This window comes from Rhagoletis zephyria, unplaced genomic scaffold (genome assembly GCF_001687245.7).
Source record: "Rhagoletis zephyria isolate East Lansing unplaced genomic scaffold, Rhagoletis_zephyria_1.1 Rzeph_scaffold_02595, whole genome shotgun sequence".
In the NCBI taxonomy this organism is placed as follows: Eukaryota; Metazoa; Arthropoda; class Insecta; order Diptera; family Tephritidae; genus Rhagoletis; species Rhagoletis zephyria.
The window spans coordinates 55,996-79,625 of NW_016159679.1; the positions used below are offsets into that span (position 1 = coordinate 55,996).

The window sequence follows — 23,630 nt, forward strand, 5'->3', positions numbered from 1 at the left end:
ACTCATACCCAAAATCGATACTACTAAAGTCGAAGATAACACATAAAAATGTTGGTCCCATTTGGAGTCGGTTAAGACGTCTTCATAGGGTAATGTGAATTTTGACCCCTGTGCGCCACGCCTTAACCGACTCCAATCGGGGCTATATCCAACTATAGTAGCATCGGTGTAGGGGTTGAGACTTAGGAAATCTGATGTAAAAATTTGCTTCCTACATTTAAGAGTCACCCTAATGTACATGAATATGTATGTATGTATGTACATATGTAGCTCGAGCACACGTTCTGCTAAGCATTGTAAGCGCAGCTTAGACGTTGCGGTCGCTGTTGCTGGCGGCCCTACCGCTGTCGAACTCACCGTCACTGCCACAGCACAGTCGCCGTCACCGTCACACATTCGCTTGCATTTCAGGTTGCACTGATCGTCTCAACACTGTCTTTCGATAAAGAGCTGTGTGTGTGTGTGGCTGCTTCAAATGATTGTGTGTGTAGCGAGTAATTGTTTCTATCAAGCGAGCGGGAACTCGTTGACTAGCCATAGTATTAATGGTGCCGGAGCCGTTGTCTTTTCCAGTCTTCGAGTGGCTCTTAATGAGCGTAGTCTTCTGGTGCGGAAAATTCTCAAAACAAAAAAAATATTCCTTAACGAAGTAAACCAAATAAAAACGAACATACTAGTGGAACGTTGATACTCGAAAATGTAAAAATTTAACTTTAATTAAATAAAAAAAAAAACTATGCAAAACTTAATTACAGTAAATAATAAAACTTAACAACCGAAAAGCTAAAACGCAGAAACACGAAACATACAAGATACCTACGTTTGTACATAAAATTTATGTATGTACATATGTATTTATGTACATGTGTGCATCTGTATGTACTACATATGTATGTACTACATCTTTGTATGGAAGCATTTTTTAAGTTTCAGTCTCAAATTAATTTTGAAAATAATCTATTTTAAATATGTTTATGTATGTACACAAATAGAGCACGCGAGGAGATGGTGTTGTGTTAATTCGTTGTCACGTTTTTAAATCGCCTGCAAACATAATTCGTATGAAAAGAAAACAAACGAGTGTTTGGGTGCGTGTGTGTGTGGCTGTGTGCTCATATCCTGGATGAACGGATCCGTTTTGGTGGCGAATGCAAACACTAATGCACCCTTATGTACATATATGTACATATGTGTGTATGCATTCGTGTGTGTGTGAATTTAAAAGTCAATTTTGACAGCTTTCTACCCTTGCTTGTGGCTTAAAGAAAAAGTGATCGCGTCTGGGCTCAATTCCATGCCAAAGTGTTTGATAAGAGCGAACCTATGTACAAACGCTGTCGCGTACTTTTGTCGAACTCTAACAGATGCATACATATGTACATACACACATATTTATTTACGTAAATGTATATACATTTGTTTGTAAACAAAAATTTTTTAGTGTTGAATCGATTTGCTTAGCATCTTAGTATTTTGGAATTTGTGCACGTTTTTCAAATAAATACGAAATAGCAGCCGCATGCTTCTGCGAGTGGGTACGTGGGAATTACTGCATTTTCTATATTTTACGTACGAATTTTCAAATATTAACGACAAATGTACTATACATACATATATGTATGTACATATATTATGAAGTATACAAAGTTGACTATGACACGTTTTCGGTTGGGTTTTGTTCATGGATTTGCATGCAACAACACTACTTGTCTTTTGGAATATCAGCAGGCGTCAGATAGGAACTACCGCTTTTGTCTATTTATAAGCAAATAGCATCTGTATGTACATACATACATATGTGTGTTTGTATGTATCTATTATATAGTTAAAAATTCGATTCGATAATGGGCGGGATTTCGAATTCATAACGAAGGGAAAATACATACATTGGATAACGAAGGTTGCGTTTTGCTGGAAAATGGCCTGATTCTCGAATCGAATACTAACCTTTGGCGCATTCGTTATCGAAGGTGAAACTCGAAAAACTGATTGGTTTTCCAATCATTTGCGAATTGTTAACCAAGCCGAATGTTTATTGGGAAGCTACTAAAAAATTCCACCACGTAAATCATTATGAGTAAAATAATTTAAATCAGCATTTATTTATTATTTTGTGATTTTTATTTATTTCGCTTAAAAATAATAATTATTATTGAATTTTATTTTTTCGCTCAACGGAAATAATGATTATTTTATGATTTTTATTTTTCCATTTAAAAATAATGAAATTTTGACCCGAAAATTTTGGGATTTAGTCCTTTTAATAGAGTGTCGCTACCTCTAAAAAGGATACGTCGGAAATCACACACAATCGAAAAAGTAAGAATCAAGTATTAATTATTATTTTTAATCTTAATTGATTAAACTCGAAAAACACTCGGAACTGGTGACTAGGACGGCCATTCCTATACAGTTCTTCTTTTTTTGTCTTTTTTTATACAAAGCCTAAGAGTTATTCTTCCCTTAGTCTCCATGCTGACGTTGTTGGTGTTGTTTATACTGGTAAAAAAGTAAGCTTATTCGCGAAAATAGTTTGTAAAAAGTTTTTCTAATTTTCTTTTCACTTATCACAAACGAGACCCTGAATATCCATCTTCTACTCCAATAACCAGTCAATCGGACCTCGGGTAGACCACAACACCGATGACCTCTTTACAGCAACAGACAGGTCTATTCCGCCCTGAAAGTGATTATTCTTTAAAAATGTGTCAAAATACCGGCTGCCCTAGTCTTTCCCACGCAATTTTAATTGGCCACATTTTTTTATTTGCATTTCGGTTAGTTTTGGCGAGTACTCTTTACATGCGGAGTACTCTTTGCCTGCGTGCATGGAGTAGTCGCGATTTTTGCAGGGTAATCAGCAGTGTTTCTAATTCATTAAACCGCCTTTGTATGTATATATGTATGTACCTACATATCGCACATTTGCCGTAAGAGTGCCATAATTAAAAAAAAAAATCTAAAAACGTATGCAGAACTTACCGCTACCTCTTCTTCTATGTTCTGCAAAAATTTCATACCTGTATCGATTATCAGTATCTCAATTAATTAATTTTTTATAAGAATGTAGCATATTCTACGTGTAAATCCGATTTAAAAATTTTATACAAATAAAAAAAAAACAACATATCAACAAAGGCATACTTTAAACGACAATATGCATAAATTGTATGTAACTTTTATCTGTTTAGCTTCGAGTCTACGATAGCAATGACTAAGAGAATTATCAATGTCTATTAAAATAGATACTCACTAAGCAATAAAAAAAAACGTTTTTTTTTTTTATTTGTTTTTGTTCCTGTAATTTTTCTCATTTAACACGACAAAAAAATGAGAATTTTTACGACCAGACAACTCTCCAGTAGTTAAGTTTGCGTATCCATTTCCGTGACCGCAACCGCTTGGTGGATGCAGTGAGAGACAGGTGTGTGTGCTTACAACGCAATCGCGTATCAATACATATGTACATATATTTGTATGTACATACATACATTTCTGTGCCGTTCAATTAAAGTAGCCTATGACGGTATAGGCCCTTTTCCCTTTAAAGCAGCATTTCATTGAGTTCCCAAACAAAATTTTAACTCGCCATAGGTGTAGTTCAAGATGCCCTTGGATGGAAGCTTAATAAGAATATAAAAATTTTCAAGGGAAACAACTGACTATTTTTTAATTCAAATTCAAACTTTCTAAAGTCACTTAAGCTATTTTAATTGTACGGCCCAGTATGTTTAAGGCATCGTTTCAATAAAAATCAATATTTGCATACTTAAACTACCAGTACCTAATTAAATCGAATAAATATGGCAGATGAATTTCGTAGATAAATAAATAGGTATATACATATGTATGTGTATGTGTGTGTATGTAAAAATACCTATGATAGTAGTAATTAAAAAAAATCACCCCGCACCACCTAACGGCTAAATTTATTATGGAGTTATTTCTTTCCAAAACAAATCGGACCATAAATATGGGTAGGTAATATAAATTCCATATCTGAACAATATCGGTCCATAAAAATGGGTTTTTCAGATATCTCCAAAGCCGCGCCACCTAGCGGGGTAATTCATCTTTAACATTGCGTTGTCTTCCGGGCTCTGAGCTAAGTTTAAAGGTTTCAAGCATCTAGCTCATCGCCAAGTTGGTTAAAAATGGATTGCAAGATTTTATTACGCACAGATGAAACATAATAAAAGCTTGTAAAAAAAACCATATCGCTCATTTACATCGATAGTGTCATAACTCACAAGAAAACCGGTTTTAAGGTTTTGAACTAACACACTGATGGTAATTATGACTTGCAATTTAAGTCTTAGGTGCATTTTTATGTATATCATAATTCAATTTTGTGAAAAGTGCAGATAGAGGGTATTGAATATAAGTCCTCGATATACTCCCATAGTGAAGAAGAATACATATTTTGTTCTAGTGATATACTGGAATATGAAAGAAAAGTAGCGATGATGACACTATTGAAGTAAATGAACGATATGTATGTACATACAGATGGTCCTCTGCAATGAGGACACAACTTAAAATTGACAAAAAAAAACCCCTTACTACTGTTAAGTGTCTCATGTATCTAATCCTTGTCCTTAGCCATGTCTCCTTATTAAAGTGACATGAGACACTTAACATTAGTCAAGGTTTTTTGAATTTAATGTTGTGCCGTTATTGCAGAGGACCATTACATACATTGTACATAGGCATATACATACAGTGGCGAATTTACAGTCTTGGCCGCCCTAGGCCCTGTGGCACCAGCCGCCATTTTCTCAACTTCAGTTATTTAGGTACTACATATGAATTCAATTTTTTGCCGAATTATATTATCGATAAAATAACATTGATATATATATTTCTTACCATGATACAAAATATAAGGTAGTTTCAATAAATAACTTTTGACGGATAATATAATTTTTTGAAGTTTTATAAGTTATGAGTATTATTAACGGCCTTGCCATTTTGATAATACTAATCAAAGCTTTCGTCCAGTTGCATCCTGAAAAAATAGCATTTAAATAATCTATATCTCTAAAGCTTTTTAACTTGTACCCTGCGGCGCTGCACTTTTCGTACTTAGGGTTTAAATTCCCCCTTTTTTACTAATATATTCATACTTCTTTCATTGACTTCGTCACTGTCTTTGGTTTTTCGAAGACAGTTTATTGTCTGAACTCCAATACTTTACTCAAACAATGTGACAACGAATACGCGGTCTTGTCTTGTGTAAACGCATGGTTATACAACTGTCGCAGTCTCGGAGTTACTTGCGTTAAAAGTTGAGAGTTGGCCCAAGTTCGTTGGGTCCGTCGACGCTAAGGTTGGTAATCTGATGCTCTCTATGCAAACTCACACAGTCTACTCAACTGTCAGTTTCATCCTTGAGCGGAACGTACACAAAGTACTCATTCTGACGAGGCCATATTTTCGTTGCTTCTGCTAATATTGCTTATGAAATTTGAACCCTGCACGAAAATGCAAAGCACTGTGACAAAAACTCAAGGGTGTAGCGGCTAAAAACCAAATAGACCTGGGTCTTTTTACAACCACATAAATAGCTTTAGGGTAACGTGTCGCTGTCTTATTACCATCCGTGTGCTTTTTTGTCACATTTGTCGCCCTAGGCCCGGGTCTTCGGGCAAATCCGTCACTGCATACATATATATGTACATTAATGTGTACGTATGACTTTTACTAGGTAATATTTAGTCGGAAATCAAAAAGTAAATCCGCCGCCTACGCATATGCACAAGCAATAGCTACTTAATCTCGGATAGCACGAGCGCAGACAACAAGCCACCATGCCACCCAGCCTCCGAGCTTAAAATAAACCTCTCTCTTCGCTTAATTCTTGGCTGTGCTCGTGCGAGGTGTAAATGATAATTTGCGAATACTTGAATGAACCTACATGCTTATGCATACATACATACATACATACGTACATATGTACATACACATGCACATGTAAGTATGTCAAACGTAAGCACTTGTATGATCGCTCATTAGGGTGTCAAAGAAACACCGTTTTTCCAAAAATTATTTGAGCAAAGTCATGGAAAGCTAAAATCTTCGCAGGAGCTGGTTGGAAAACTTTTCAAGGCCAGGGCTTGATTACCGAACGCACCAACATCAGGCCCAGCGGAAATCTTGGAGATGCTCCAAAAATTTAACCCAGGCGTACACTTTTACACTGCAGGTAGTCAGTCTTGTTGCTTAACAGCGAAAGGTTAGATATTCTAGAAGTTATGTAATTTATGGCTTTGTGTAGATCATCCTCAAGATTTACAAATCCGACACAGAAACTTTAGCTGACTTAGCGAAATTCGTCTACACTGACTATTAGCTGGTATTGGGTCTGCTTATTTCGCTTATTTATGTTCTGGGACACCCTGGTGCTCATACAAAACACATAAGCCAAACATGCATAACTACATCCATACACACATATGTATGTACAAATGTACTTAGATATGGATGTAGGCTCTTCCTGTCGTACAAGTTTAGTATGCTTATTTGTACATTTGTATGTACATACATATTTATACTCAGCGACTGTGGGTACTCGTATATGATTAAGTGGCACTAGATTTGTGCATACGTCTATATGTATTTAGATACTCTATGTACATATGTATATGTATAAAATCGTTTTTTGCACAAAATGTCACAATTATTAAAACTGATGTCAGTTTATGGTTTTTTTTTTCCTGTCAAACTATTTGCTAATAGGTCCCTAGGTGACATTAGAGTTTTGAAAGAGAGAGCGAGAAAACTGTTTTCTGAGCAAACCTTTTATTGTTGAATCATGCCATCATGAATTTTAGCATAGCCTCCATATCGAAACGTAAGACGTATTCTACGTCAAAAGACTACCCTAACCTTGCTTCCTTCTGTCACAACGTATCGTAGTGATACAGGGGTTTCAGCTTACTTCTCTTCTTCTTTATTGGCGCTTACAAAAAATAAATGCAGGTCCAAATTGGATGCTATCTAATAGGTCCAACCTCGTGTATTCCTCGGACTAAAGCTAGTAAAACTGTCAAAAAATAGAAATTCGCTCAGAGCGAGAAAGTAACACTGAAAAGTACGGGATCGCTTTCTAGTTAAAAAATGGTAGTGAAACAATTTCATTCGTCACATTAAAATTTAAAATAAGTTGACTATGTCTAGTAAAAGTTTTTATTCATTTATTTATTAAATTACGGTACCTTTGATTTTTAGAAATTTGATGTGGGGTTCCATAAAAAGAAAAGGGTTGCATTATCTTAAAAGTTTGGGAGCCCCTGGTATATCTAAAAGACGCTACCTCTCAAATACCGATATGTATTTGTTTTTAATTATTATTTTTTATCTGATAAACACTTATCAGCAAGTTTTTGAATGCTATCGAAGTGGCGCGAAAGAAGTAGCGTTCTTCTTATGGCCTTACACCAGACTTCTTACCAGGCACATATGCACATATGTACATACATACGTATGTATGTTTGTACTCATGAATGATATTTGTTTATATTTCGTTACTTTTTTGACCATACTAGTTACAAACGAAGTTCAATATGTATCCTCATAAACATATGTATCTATGTACATATATATACAAATTATACTCACAGATATATTTACATATGTACATACAAATGGTCATCCATACTTGCCTATGAATACCTGTAGCATGCATGTACATAAGAACATATGTACGTACTTATGTATATATGTATATTCACTTCCATACTCATAAAAAAAATTTAATTTATTGTGCGGCTTTTTGTTTTGACTAGCTTTGGCTAAAGAAAATAGCATGCAGTCGCACAAACAAAACCCGCTTATGGAAATTTGTATTTGGAAAATTTGGATATGTAAATCCATTCGTACTTTTATGTACATACATACATCTGTACTTACAACCCATTACTGATTTTCAAATCACGTTCTTCTTTCTAATTCTTCTTCATTCTAATGAAAGTCTCTATATAAGGCAAACAAACGCATGCATACATATATAGATAGGTATGTAAATATATTAACGAATTCAGAATGTATATATGTATGTCGCTACATGTCTGTCCAATATACATATGTACATACGTATATATTTTCTGTGAGCATTTGTTGTTTTGTTTGCCTTTTTCATCAGTACAACTATGCTTCTAAATAGACTGGAATGATGTGGTACTTAATATTATCTTTTTTTCTGTAATGACGGTCAGCTTCTGAAGATGACTCTCGAATAGCCAGCCGTTAATGATAATGAAAAACTAAGTGAGCTTTTCAAAAAAATTTGTTGTTCCGCCTTGAATTTTATTATCTGACTGGCAAAGTAGCTGATCAATCCCAATAAATATGAAAGTTCGAGTATATCTTATGGTTATTATGGTGATTCTAAAGTGAGCTAACTCAAAATTCAGAGAGAGAAATTTAACTGTTTGTGGATCGTACAGATTCAACGCAGTTAATACAAAAAAAAGGCATAACTGTAGTTTTTTAGTTAATGTATATAATCATGAAGAAAAAAATATTTCCATTAATTTGATGTAAGTTCAATGAACTGACTTTGAGCAAAAAAATCGGCAACATTTTTTGAAGTGAAACTTCTTACACGAGCTTGGAGATGGTTGCGTTAAATATTTAACACCGAGTCATAAAATCTGTATCGATCGTTCGATTTTAAAGGACTTGACCTGTGGATACAATGTAAAATGATTTTTAGTTTTTTAAAGGGTTGCCATATAAACAAAAATCTAATTCAAATTATTTATTAAAATAAATAAAGTATCCCAATATGGGTATCAAAAGAAATGGTTTTGAATAAAGATGAAGTTGAAGATGAAGATGAAGATGAAGATGAAGATAAGTAGACTGTTATGATCGGCCTGTAATTCTCGCAGGAGATTTCAACGTCAACTTTTTGCTGGCCAAATTTGATGAACTGGCAAAATTTTTTAAAGAAAAATGTTCACTGGAGACGGTTAATGGTAGAAATTACAACCAAAGTAGCTGCTACCAAAGATGCGGTTTTTTCCAGAAATATAAATAATATTGAAATAAAACGTTTCGTATCTTACTTTAGTTACCACAATCTACTAGTTAACATTGTAGATGTGTATGTTTTCTCAACCACAAATAATAATTAAACTTTGCAGTTGGTCATAAAAAATGATAAATTAAAAGTCGTTAAAAAAAATTTAAATGAATATATTTTTGTATATTAGAAAATATGTTCTTTCTGGCATTTCCTCTATTAAGTTTCACTTTTTCCGCGCGTAGGGACTACACGCACTGAGTTTTTTTTTAGCTGATACTTTGGCCTTGGGAATGGACCATATGGAAAAATTCTTTGTGTTTAAGTTCTGTGAATATAGCTGCCATTGTTGTGAAGAAATGAAGCTTGGAAGTTTTGTGGGATGGTGACGAGTCTCATTTAAACGTCCAAAGATTTCTACCGAATTGTTTTCGTGCCCAAGGTAATGAAGCAGTGTTTACAATCTTTTCACGGTAGATTTGTTGATTTGCTGTTACGTCCTGTTCAATATAAAATTCTACTAGACGACATTAGATGGCTACATCGAACAGTAATACATTTTTCATAAATCCTGACTAGATAAAAAAATATATATATATATATATATATATATATATATATATTATATAGATAATATACATTTGTTTGTCTGCAATATCCGACGTTGTATCTCATCGTATAACCTCCAGTTGGGAAAGAAAACATTTTCAACTACAAAGGCGCATATTGTTCACATGAAAATAGAGATGGGCACGGAATGTCGGGGCAAGCGGGCGGAACCGGACCAAAATTATTTCCCGACACTCCCGATAAAACCTGTAACCTCCCCAAATTCAGAAAATCTTCATTAAAAACATCGATTGAAATAAGCATTTTTTTTTGTTTTATTGAGACGAAAACGAAAAGTAAAGCTAAAGAAAATAATCAGAAGGTGCTCGATCTTTTATTTTCTTACTATTTAAAATTAATTTGAGAGACATGTGAATTTCGGGACTCACGAGACCCGCGGTACAATTTTGAAAAACGCCGGGAAGGGCGGGTTCGGGAATTAAATTTGAATTCAATTTCGGGATGAGCGGGAAAGGCATTTCATCAATTGTTCATTTATTTTAATAAATAAAGATACATACATACATACATACATATAAACATTACGAATATGTACTATGCACTATCTTTGAAAAATGGAGGTAAAGTTCTGTTGAAATGGGATTGTTTCTAATTTTCTTCATGTCTTTATATTTTGCATGTTTTTAGCGAGTTTGTTATTAGAAAAGTAAAAATATTTGCATTTTTGATTCCGTATTTAAATCCAAAATTGGCTTAATAAATATCTGAGGAGAAATACCTTAACCCACGAAGTCATGTGTAGTATAAATGGTTTTTATGAAACTACTGGATTTTGTATGCGTTTTTTTTTTTAGAATTTTTTAAATGAAGTATCTGAATCTATGCGGTTTTTAAAAATTCTGGGACGCATCCGCTGTTTTTGCATCAAAGTAAAGAACCTTTTTAGGGGGCTTTCTGAGGAACGCATTTACCGCATAAAAATAAAAAGACCTGAGTGTATTTAGGTTTTAATGCATACACATTGTAACGCATTAAGCGGTGGTTAAGCGATCCATTAGCGCGAAATCCAGACTGTTTGCTAAAAATGATACGTTTGGTTTAACAGACAGATTTGACGCCCGTCAACACGAAAATGGCAACCCTTTATTATCCGCATTGTTGCTAAGCAAACCTTTTTGATATCCGTTAAATGTTTGGCGTGAATGAGTTTTTGCCATTTAATGGCGAGCTGTCGTGCTTCAACCTTGAGTAATTGTCTTTCTTATTATATATATAATAAGATATCTTACACAATTCGCGTATGTTGCGAAATTTACATAACGCACTTATGACTGTACCTATGTATGTAGTGTATGTGTGTGTATGTACCTATGTATGTGCAACTCGATGCGTGTCTAATGTACTCGATAATTAATCAAAGGCTCCATGAAGTTAAGAACATCGCTAAAATAGGTTAATGTTGTTGTCACTTTGGCCATCACAAGCGTAGCGTCTTAAGTTGATACTTGTATTCGCGGGAGAATGATAGGTATGATGAATGATGAGGAATTGCTTGAAAGTCGGCAAAATCCGCGTGACATTAAGTGTATGCATGCGTTTGGCTGACGCATATGTACATACGTACATACGTATCTAATGTTGTAGGGTAGGGCTAAAAATTTAAAACCGAAAGGGTAAGCAATAGCCGTTGTACGTGTATTAACCCAGTTTATGCAATGTATATTGCCAAAGGCTATAGTAATCACTTTTTTGTTTATAGAGAAAAAATTGCTAACTAGACTTCTAGTCTATTTATTTATTAGAAATAGTTAAAAACCATAAAAAGCCACATTCATAGTGGTCAGGGATGCCAACTCATTTTATAGCTCTACCAATTTAATTATATTATTATTTAAATTATTATTTATTTTATTTATACATAGCTTTAATTTAAGCCTAAATGGAAGGTTCTATCACCTTTTGTTTTTTTTTTTGCTATACCTTCTAAAATAATGCAAAAAACACGATTTTTTACACTTTGACCTAGTATTTGTCAAAATCTGGAGCTGATGAAAACTTTAAACAGCTTTAACATTTGCCGCAACGAAATCACTGTTGCCTTGTGTACTTTTAAATGTTGGATCTTATTTTGCCGAAAGGATTTTTTATTTCTTGCTGTTAATGGTTAGATTCCAGAAGGTCCCAAAATGTTAACAAAAATGTTACATTTATGTTTTATATTACTGAACTATGAAAAATCAGCTGCGAAGTGCATACGGAAAGCGTATTTGAACGAAAAAGCCGCCAAGCAAAAATCTATTTAAAGCAAACAAGCCCGCGCTGTATCCCTTTTTCGATAGTTCCTAATCTAAAGCTCTAAATTCGTCATTTTGGATATAGATTTGTAAAAATAAAATTGCTTTTTAAAAGTACCACATGTCGCTGCTTTTGAACTGGTTGCGATGTAGTTACTATCGGACGGGTTATTTTGCGGCAATAAAGATCTAGTACGGAACTATAAATTTGGTTCACCAGTTCGGGGTTTCCCTACAGGGAATCGGCTCCCTTAGCAAGGCGCTGTGTGTAGTTTCGTGTGTGTGTGTAACCTTTTGTAAGGGAGTGTCAAATGTCACTAGTGAGCAAATCTTTAATTATTCAAAAATTAAATAAACTTGTTAGGAAATTTAAAAAAAATTGTAACAGTGATTTTTTGATGCAGTTTACTTCTATTTGACACGTAGATCATGCATCCAATTTGCCCCAAATTTCGTTTGGCAACATTCCGCCATATTGGATTTTATTTTTGGGGTTTTTGCGATTCGTAAGCTTATTTTGCATTTTTTCGTAAAAAATGGTTTAACACAAATATTCGTTTACCACATTTGTTATATACATAGATGGTTTTTTTTTTAATAACATTGTTTATTGTGAAAAATTAGCAAATACTGCGAAAAAATTTTACATTGTCACGGTTTTCCCCATTTTTTAACAATTTCCGTTGAAAGTAAAATTTTTTCGCAGTTTTTGCTAATTTTTTACAATAAGAAATGCAATTTTTAAAAAACCTTCTATACGAAAAATGCAAAATAAGCTTACAAATGGCAAAAAAACCCAAAAAAATAATTTAAATCCAAGATGGCGAAATGTTGCCAAATGAAATTTCAAATAAAAGTAAACTTCATCAAAAAATTTCTGTTACAAATTTTTTTTAAGAAAAAGTCTAATTTTACTGGGCTATACGAAAACATAATATAGTCGCCGCCGCATCTACTATATTTACTTGTTCAGTTCCTGAAAGCTGTTTTTGTTTTTGAAACCTAAAAACAAAAAAACAACAATTGTGTCTGTTTCAGCTGTTAAGTAAAATGTTTACCATTTTGTTTCAATAAATTCACCGTTGTTTTTTTTTTCAAAAACAATGGTGAGAATGTGTTTACTTGTGGCTTCCCCCATGCACATATGTCGACATAAATTCATTAAAGCTCATTCATAAAAAAGTAAATGATCAACATTTATTGCATTCTTTCATAAATGTCAGTAAATAAATTTACTGACAAATCAAGCAAAAGTAAATTGTTTTGCTATTAATAGAAATCCACATACTATATTTCATATATTGGACCCAACTGTATAAACTAAATGAAGCTAGAAAAATACTTGCTGTTACAGCTTCAGATAGCGCAATATTTCCGTTATTTTTATCGACTACAAACCGAAAAGTGTCTACAGTTATTTTCACTTGACTGTACATAAAGTTTGTTCACGCTACAAAAATGGGTAATAGAGAGAGCGAATACGTTCCAATTTTGGATCGTAAATGTCTTCTTCTGCTTTGTGCCCGAAAGAGCCTGGACTTTTTTTCAAATTGTTTACATCCGAAAGCAAATTTTAGCTCTGATCCAGTACTCCATGAACCTACAGGTTTTTACACGAACTTGCAGGAAGTTACAGGAAAAATGATCCCGTACTCCAAATTCCTCTAAAATCCTGTAAATGAGAGCGATTTTTGGAGAGTTGTGAAGAAGATAATTCCATCTGCTGCTGATTTTGCGAGTGTTCGCGGTGATGTACATATGTATGTAAATAGCTCCCAATTTCAAATCTCAATTCAGACTGATGCAACCCTCATAAATTTAATGTACAAGTATGAATGAAGCTTTGACATTGAATTGTCAATAGACAATGGCAGTTAATGTGGTATGTAATAATATTTTTGTTATTGTTTTAGAATGTTATGTGACAGCACCAGCCAACTATGCAAATGAGAAGTAGTAAAACATTGTAAATAATGAAATGTTAGGGCATGGCGCCAAAATCAAGTTTTCAATAGCAACATAAGTTAAGTGAATTGTTTTCATAAAAATGTATGTACGTACATACGTAAATACGCAGCAGTGGTGTTAGGGATACAGTTTGGTAGCTTAATTTCTTTTTATTTTAGATAAAGATTAACACTAAATATAATCTAAAAAAATTAGAACAAGTAAATGTGGACTTGACTTTAAATAGTACGTACATATGTATGTATGTAGTTGGTATTCCGCGCGTTGACAAAGTTCACGCACGCTTTCCATAAATTTTTAATTTTTTTTTTTAAAGCCAAAAATTGGGAATCGGTCGGACTCTAATCTAAACATCATTACGAGCAGTCATCAGTCTCTTTTACTTCTAAACTAAAACTAATGGAAATGCCTTATTTACGCAACTAAGTTCTAATTAGGCATTTAACCGTGGTTGCGCATATTGGAAAATTTCATCAATTATAGTTTAGAAATAAATGCGTCTGATGCTTTGGCTTGATGCATTACTGAATACACCCTTAATTACGAAAAAGCATCTGTGAAGTGCTAACCATAAAGCATATACATACGTACATATGTGTGTACATATTTGTTAACTTTTTTAATAAATTTATTTATATTTTTTTATTTTATTTTTTGCAGTTACATTCACAGATTCTCGTAGTTGAACACCTTCAAAACGTTCATGCGACTACGCCAAAGAGCAAAAGTATACTTTTAACAAAAATATGTCTGATACCTCATCTTTCGAAATGAGCTCTGTCGATCGCCCAGTAAATCGCTTTCAAGTGAATCCTGTTAACCACAAAGCGAATGAGATGATACAACTTAATGTGCCACAAGAGGTCTATCGGCGTTTGGTAAATAGCGATGGAGAAGCATTGGAAGACGACACTTTCAATGAAAACGCTACCGATATCTTAAACAAACAAAATTTGCAGCGAACACATAGGTAAGATTTTAGGTTACTATTACCTATGTGTGTAAACAAGGAGGTGGCGGAATGAAACAATTAAAATGTGTAAGAATTTTCCAACAGGGTCGGGAATGCAGGATCATAATCGCGTTAGGTATAATTTATTTCAATTAAACTTAACATTCAAAATATTTTCTAACTAAAACCTTCTTAAACGTCTATTAAATATCTCCATAATTCCCTTAATTCAAGTTAAATTTAATTTATCAAGCCAGTGGCAATCCTCCCTCATGCAATTAAGAAATACAACTTTTTCAAAACTATTTCGATAGATACCCATACTGTAATAATTTATTTAACTTATTGAATAATTTGGTGACAACCCTCTTCAAATACATACCTAAAAAAGTAAGTACGCCTGGGCCACACTGTAGAAGTGAAACTTACGTTACTTATTTATTTATACATATACACATCTGCTTTTGCTTAAGGTTATATTTTTTCGCTTTTTTTCTATCAATGTAGATCCCTACCTCTTCCACTGTTCGTTTTAATAACATTCATATTATTCTGTTTTTCCATTATCTTCATTTTTATCTTCATACTCTATCGATATAACGCCCATCAAAATATCGATAGCAAAATCGAAGACAAATTCGATAAAAATTTCAATAGCAACATCGATAATACCATTGGTAGCTTAATCGATTAGAAAATCAGTAAAAATATCGGTAAAAAAATCGATAAATATCGATAACAAAATCGATAAATATCGATAACAAAATCGATAAATATCGATAACAAAATCGATAAGAATCGATAACAAGATCGATAAAAAAATCGATAAACATCGCTAACAAAGTCGATAAATAGCGAGAACAAAATCGATAATTATCGATAACAAAATCGTTGAGAGGGTGGATTTTTTTCGCTTTCAACGTCGTGTATATGAACACGCGACGCTACCCCGAGGGTAATACGCAGTCGGCGTCGTCCAGGCCTGTTTCTAATTACGAATACCTTACTTAGATTATCTAGCTTGGGTTAAATCAAAAGGCGTTTCCAAAAATCTACCCCTCAACGTTGTAAATGAGTCATATTAAATTGCCTTCCACCATAGCTACTACTATTGAGGAGTCGACAAAAGCAATATCGTTAACTCAATTCAATGCAGACTTCATCATGTCTTCCCCCCCAAAAAATACATTTTTAAATCCATACTTTACATATTTCCTCAAATAGGCATTCTATAAAGAGCAGCTTTCGCGATAAAGACAAACCCTCAAGGTTCAAAGATTCCCAATCGCAAACAACACGATTTCAAGTAGCTCCCCCGAATGAGGAAGACTCGGACGACTCCAGTGGCACTAAGGAAGACCGCGATCTATTAGACAATGAGTATGACACGAAGTATGGAAAAAGTTTTCGGTAAGTCTACCCCCGAATCAATTAAAGTACATATTTATGTACATAGCTGTAAATCACACATGCATACATGCATACATACATACACAAATATTAATGATAAAATAAATCCTTGCAGACACTTCACCCGCGAAGCTTTGCCCAGATTGGACAACTATCGAAACATTATGTCAATTCAAGCTGCTTATCGTCCAACTCTTGATGAGTTACACAACGCAACCTTGACCGGAAAGGTAATTCCAACTAAATGATTATTTATTTATGTAGAGAATGAAAATCTAATGCATTCTTGCATGGCTGCGTAATTGAATTCTGTATGTATGTATGTATGTATTTATGACATATGCACCGTTTATATATCTCTTAAACTGTCGATTGTCTTCATGGCATCTTTTTATTTGTGCTTTTATTTTTTCTTCCGTTTTTTTTTTTTGTAACAAATTACTGCACTTGGTTTAAAATAGGTACAGTGTTTCTCGCCGTCACCCCTGTAATTCAATTACACCGAACATACAATCGCGCAGATATGGGCGCATACTCGTACATACATACATATTTACATTCCTCCGATTCTGTGCAGTTAAATATGGACTGGACTGGGCAATTACTCCCGACACAAAAGCCACTCATAATTTAATTAAGACCAATTTTTAATTGATGCGTCATTTAGTGAACTCAATGCGCCTTTTTGGCCTTTGGGAGACCGACGGTTTCTACACTACATCAATCCACATGGTTATATATGTATATATATATGTATATATGACATACATACCTACATTTATACATATTTGTATTCATCAGCCTAACTCCGTTACAGAAACTATAAATAAGACCCCTTTTAACATATATTCCAATACATTTTTTTTTACTTATTTTTTTTTTGTTTTTGTTTAACAGAGCGCCAGCTTAAGCCGCAATCAGGACCCTGAAGCGGCTAACATGAATGGAGCCTTCAAATTCGGTTGGATTAAGGGAGTGTTGATCCGTTGTTTGCTCAACATCTGGGGCGTAATGTTGTTTCTACGTCTTAGCTGGGTGGTGGGACAAGCCGGAATCATAGAAGGCTTCATTTTGATCCTGACAACGACCGTCGTTACGTGTGTCACTTCCCTGTCAATGTCAGCGATTAGTACAAATGGTGTGATTAAAGGGGGTGAGTGCAAGACTAGAGTGCGAAAGAGCCATTTAAAATACGTACATACATATTTGTAATGAAGCACATATTTTACTTGTATGTACTACATTAAAAACTGTATCACAGAAAAAGTTCAATTTGTTCCAAGCTATTTTGAAGAAAAACCACTGGCGTGCTTTGTTGAACTCGGCCAAAATCGCTTAGGCGGTTAGAGAGCCAAAGAAGAAGAAGAAGAAGAAGACTTTGAGAATATTTCAAGGGTGTAAACATTTTTTTCGGCACCCTGTAAAAACAGCTTAATCGTTTTTTCCTGTAAGGATATTAAAAAAAAAAACCTACTTTTTAGAATTTCGATTCTAAATATTTCCTTTAGGATGACGATAACCCATGCCTACTTGAAGTTGAAGTTTCGGTTAAAAAGTTGTACGGAATTCGCCACACTATTCGAAAAAAATTACTTACTTATGAATGTACATAAATACTTTCCTTTGAGTACTACGATACCAAGACCTGCTCACTGGGTCGTTTTGGCATATATCGGGCTTCAAAAACCTTCAGGCGAACTCCGGGGTAGACTTAGCCCCCTTATGTATATTGATCGCAACCTCTACAGACCTACCTATCATCATCACTCACAATTTACGTGCCCCTGAAACTAGACAAATATTGTGCCTTCTTTATTACTTTCATCATACTCTTTGATCTTCTGATCTTTTGGTATCACAACAAAGGATCAAAGTTTAGACTCAGACTAATGACGTTTGGGATTTATTCGGTACCATTACTGAGACTTTCTCCACCAGTTGCTAGTGCTTAGTGACCAGCACCATCCCAGACTATTAAACGTCCAAATTTAGAATAATCAATGACGCCAATAAAAAGTCCTCTTCCACCTTCACGAAGTACCCATGATCCTCCCTAATCGGTGAAGTGGTTAGACAACTGACTTGGTAGTTAGCGTTAGTGAGGTGGTAACTCGAGGGCGCAGGGCGTTCGGTGTTTGCTATTGGCCCCTCGGTACATTAGTTTTAGATTTAATTTTACGCGTGGCGGAAAAAAGAGGTTATTCGCTTGGACAGAGATCCACTGTAATCAGCTTATGACGGGGCTCAGACTGGATGGTCTTCAGTACCGGTTGTGAGAAGTATTTTCGTGTGGTGCGGTAATCTCAATAAAAGTTCTTAGCCGAAAGTTTAACGTCAAGTTTTGGGTTATCGTTATGCTATAGTTAATATAAATGTTATATACTTTAAATGGGACAAGATTATTCCATATAAAATTTTGCAACTAAAGAATTCTGTGACAACTTTATTTATGTGCATACATATGTACGTATTTTAATACTAATACCTTTGTATATTGAAAATTTTCCCGTTCCATTTCTTTGAAGGTGGGACATATTATATGATATCCCGTTCACTTGGTCCGGAGTTCGGCGGATCTATTGGTCTGATATTTTCACTGGCGAATGCCGTGGCTTGTGCTATGTATGTTGTGGGCTTTTGTGAGTCTATGTTGGATCTATTGAATAGTTTCGGTCTCAGTATTATTGATGGTGGTACCCAAGATGTGCGGATAATTGGCTGTATCACCATTTCCTTATTACTTATTATTGTTGTTGTTGGTATGGAATGGGAGGCGAAGGTAAGTAAATAGAGCAGACAGACATGTCTACATACCGCACGCATACATATACTATGTATTAAATAAATAATGGTTTACAAAACATTTCAGGCCCAAATTGGTTTACTCATAATTTTATTAGTAGCTATAGGAGATTTTATAATCGGTTCATTGATTGGCCCAAAGAGTGAATTGGAAAAAGCCGAGGGTTTTATCGGCTACAACTGTGAGTGCAAAAAAAAAAACCAATTGTGAATCAGGTTATAGCTTTCCATATATGTACTTTACTATTTTTGTGTCTGTAAAATGCAGTTACAATTTTCAAGGAAAATCTGTTCGCCGACTACAGAAAGGAAGAGGGAGTGCAGCACGATTTTTTCTCGGTCATAGCGATATTCTTTCCGGCAGCCACCGGTATTTTGGCAGGCGCAAACATCTCGGGCGATTTGAAGGTATTTAGAAAACACATTACTACATACGTATTAGAATTTTCACTCAAAATATCGAGCCATAACCGCCAAAATAACGTAAGCGACATTTTTTTCAAAATTTTATTTTAGATGCAGAAATGCATCTAGACGCTCTAGGAATATTTCTGCATCAAAAAGAAAATTTTGAAAAAAATGTCGCTTACGTTATTTTGGCGGTTAGGGCTCGATATGTACATATGTATGAATGCATAAAGGTGTGCAAAGAAAGCTTCTATCGAAATGGTTATCTGCATATATCCATATATCATTATCTGTATTTTTATCACTATCAACATTTTCGTTGCCAAAGGCTTAACGGACATTTAAAAGCTTAATACTGGTACGATTTTTACTTAAAAATAAAAAGAATTTAAGCCAGAAAATTTATACGATTTTAATTGTACAACTTTCTGCTAGGATCCACAAAAATCGATACCAAAAGGTACCTTGATAGCTATTCTGATTTCAACCGCTACATATCTGCTAATGGTTCTCATATGCGGAGCCACAGTGGCTCGAGACGCTAACGGAAATGTAGCTGATCTTATAAATGGCTCGTACGCTTTCCTGAATTGCACGCCAGGTAAGTTCAAAATGCTAACCAATGCTAATCATTTCATTATTGAACGTTGAATTCAAATTTCAAAAAATTTAGGTGAATGCAACTATGGCTTACAGAATTCGTTTCAAGTGATTGAGCTTGTTTCCGCTTTCGGACCTCTGATATATGCTGGCTGTTTTGCTGCAGCAATTTCTTCAGCCTTAGCCAGTTTGGTTTCAGCGCCAAAAGTGTTTCAAGTATGGGGCGAATAAGAATTGCCATTAGTTCTTGGAATGTTTATTACCGTGGTCTTCTTTATATATTACTACAGGCGCTCTGCAAAGATGAACTCTATCCGAAAATCGTGTGGTTCGCCAAAGGTTATGGCAAAAACAATGAGCCTGTCCGTGGCTATGTGCTAACATTCATCATCGCTGTTGCGTGAGTCATTTTGTTGAAGTTTTATTTCACACATAAAATTACATACACACATATGCAATATATGTATATTTAACTGAATATTCTGGGTTTTATATGAACCATTTTTTTTTGTTTTTGTTATTCGACCCGCTTGGCTTTCACATTGCAGTTTCATTTTAATTGGAGAACTCAATCTGATCGCGCCGCTTATTTCGAACTTTTTCCTTGCCGCTTATACGCTCATTAACTTCAGCACTTTTCATGCCAGCTTAGCTAAGCCGGTGGGTTGGCGGCCAACATTTAAGGTTCGTACATACTCGCATACATCTACTTTAGTACTTCAATACTTTGCTTACAGTATTACAACATGTGGCTTAGTTTGGTGGGTTCGGTGCTGTGTGTCGCCGTTATGTTCCTTATATCGTGGGCAACGGCACTCATCACATTCGTCGCAGTTCTGGCTTTATACTTAATTGTGGCATACCGCAAACCCGATGTCAATTGGGGTTCGACCACGCAGGCGCAGACGTACAAGAACGCTCTGATGTCTGTGCAGCAGCTGAATAATGTGGAAGAACACGTTAAGAACTATCGACCACAGGTAAATCTAGTTAAATGGTACTTTTTACCCCTTGGACACACTAACCTGTGAACTGCAATTACTATGCCCTTTAAAAGATACTGGTTCTATCTGGATTGCCAAATACACGCCCAGTACTGGTTGACTTTGCCTATATGCTGACCAAGAATCTTTCCTTACTGGTTTGCGGACACGTGCTGCGGGGCACTAGTTCTCAACGCTACAGAAATTATTTGCAAGATCGCGCCACAACTTGGTTCCGCAAACACGGCGTTAAGGGCTTCTACGCGCTCGTCGATGGGGAGGACTTTGAGTCGGGAACAAGAGCCCTAATGCAGGTGGGTAAAATTCTTTGCGCTTTTACATTTAATGTCGAATGCACGGAACTTATTGTTACACGCGCAGGCTTCCGGTATTGGAAAATTGAAGCCAAACATTTTGCTCATGGGCTATAAAAATGACTGGCAGACATGCGAAAAGAAGGATCTGGATCAATACTTTAACATTATGCATAAAGTGAGTCGAGATTCATCCATAGCACGTTTGAGAACGATAAATAAATTTATATTATTGTAAAATGGTCGTAGGCATTGGATATGTATTTATCTGTAGCTATTTTACGCTTGCCGAATGGCCTTGACTGCTCTCAGATTTTGGGAGACGAAAGTAGCGCCGCTAAAAACGTAATTGACATTCCACGCACTCTTCAGCCGAATGAGAGCTCCGCAGATTTGATGTCCGCCGATAGGAGTGTACAAAATGGGCTAAGTGGTAGTATGGATTCGCTGAGCCGAAATGTTTCTCAGGGTAAGCTATGATTACTAAGTCGAATATGAGCATGCACCTATGTACATACTTATATAGAACGGATATTATCTAGAAATCTTGTAAATTATATGTATGATATTCGGAATTCTCTATGTATTTTATGTACATATGTATATACTGAAAACTGATTCTCTGTATATGGGCGATTCCAGCGAAAAGTCTACCGCGTAAAAAAAAAAATAAAAAAAAAATCTAACTTATTTATAGGTCGATTTGACTGCTTTTTACAATATATACGGGCTACATATGTAAGCAGAAACATTTTTGCCAAAAATGGTCTCGTTAGGTGGAACCAGGGTCGGGATATTTTTTTGAAAACCCGTACTTATGTCCTGATTTGTTCCACCCTTGGCATGTTTAGTTGAAACGTACTAAGACATAGATTTGCCAAAAATGGAACCGCTGGTATCGCTGATCTCAAATTAAAAAGCACGTTCGACATAAAATGCATGTTTTCTTCCCGTTGAAAATTTTTTCAAGAACAATATTAACAAAACTTTTTTAATGGAAATTTTAGTAAAGTAACGCCAGGTAACGTCACGTCAGATAATTCAGCTGATTAAACATAAAGCAGTCAAGATTTATGCTTTTAAAAAATTGAAAAGTTTAACATAAAAAATTCCAATAATACAACAAAAACTTTTATACAAATTAGTCTTGCCCTTCCTTCCTTGCCCATCCTTTCGGTAAGTTTCTGGGTTAAAAAAAACCTGTAGTCTCAGTAGAGCTTTCAATGCCATTATACTATATATATATTATATACTACCAAGAGCTTCTCTTTTTTCTTACCTATAGCTTTATCGCATATTCTTAGAGGATTTCTCAACCATATTCTTGAAAAGGGCCTGTTCCTATAGTAACTACCACTCACTGATTTTTTGGCAGATACGGTAAAGCCTATACTCCGTCACCAATGAACCAGGCCCAGAACAAAGTGTTAAATTGAGAATGCCACTCAACGTTCGCCCTACAATTAATGGTTCGGTTACTGATGGTAACCGAACTTCATTTGTGTTGACAGCGGCGGGATTGGTATTCCAAATAGAAACTGGCAACTGAAAGTTGGCAGCTGAGTTCCTACATTGGCAACTTAATTTTTTTGGTTTGCCAAGGAAATTTTGATGGAGAAATTTTATTTATTTTTTAATTTGTTTCTGCGCCTTATCTACACTGAAGTCTTGGTTGCTGGTACTTTAAAATTCTTTTAACTTCAATTGATAGCATATTTGGTTGCTATTCATAATAAACATATTCATAATCGACCCGTAAATTACTCCCAGAAAAAGCGTTTTCCAAAGCTGTGGCCTCTGCAATGAGACGCTAAATACATACATATGTACATATAAAAACGATTTATGTATAAATATACATATGCTAATTTTGTAATAATAATTATTATTTTTCTTATTGCATGCTTGCACTAATTTAATAAATGCCTCTAAACCACACACCACCACGTTGTATATATGTACAAACGGAATCCGTTATCACCTGATGCACCCCGATGCACTGTAAAATGGCTATACTGATTATGGCAACATATGTTGTACATACAAAATTCTGTGACTATGTAAATACACTGCATTTTGCGGCTCGATATACATATATACATACATACATGTACTCGCATTAAATAAATAGATGCCGGAGACTTGTCTAACACAGAGAATGACTTGAAACTGTTAAAAAGTAAGTGGCATGTTAAAGTTGGATAAAAACAAATAGTGAATAGTAAAATACATACATACGTACTTGTGTCGATATGTAAATAGTACAAACTTAAATATTTGCATTGTTTAAAAAATATTTTA

General features: G+C 34.9%; 1 protein-coding gene across 2 annotated transcripts in view; it reads left to right on the top strand.

The window, feature by feature from the left end:
* Positions 1–23,551, top strand: part of LOC108367228 (solute carrier family 12 member 2-like) — a 35,386-nt gene extending 11,835 nt beyond the window's left edge. Inside the window, exons 1-17 of one of the 2 annotated variants that reach the window (XM_017621823.1) lie at positions 571–699; positions 14,521–14,830; positions 16,037–16,222; positions 16,338–16,452; positions 17,120–17,375; positions 18,748–19,001; positions 19,092–19,206; positions 19,293–19,432; positions 19,868–20,033; positions 20,106–20,248; positions 20,323–20,432; positions 20,581–20,716; positions 20,770–21,012; positions 21,090–21,329; positions 21,397–21,507; positions 21,579–21,798; positions 23,461–23,551. In XM_017621823.1, the coding sequence (XP_017477312.1) occupies positions 14,607–14,830; positions 16,037–16,222; positions 16,338–16,452; positions 17,120–17,375; positions 18,748–19,001; positions 19,092–19,206; positions 19,293–19,432; positions 19,868–20,033; positions 20,106–20,248; positions 20,323–20,432; positions 20,581–20,716; positions 20,770–21,012; positions 21,090–21,329; positions 21,397–21,507; positions 21,579–21,798; positions 23,461–23,534 (2,733 nt within the window). In that variant the 5' untranslated portion in view covers positions 571–699; positions 14,521–14,606 and the 3' untranslated portion in view covers positions 23,535–23,551. Of the gene's footprint in view, positions 1–570; positions 700–14,520; positions 14,831–16,036; positions 16,223–16,337; positions 16,453–17,119; positions 17,376–18,747; positions 19,002–19,091; positions 19,207–19,292; positions 19,433–19,867; positions 20,034–20,105; positions 20,249–20,322; positions 20,433–20,580; positions 20,717–20,769; positions 21,013–21,089; positions 21,330–21,396; positions 21,508–21,578; positions 21,799–23,460 lie in introns of those variants that run through there. The other variant, XM_017621822.1, reaches the window with a different exon arrangement.
* Positions 23,552–23,630: the final 79 nt, after the last annotated feature.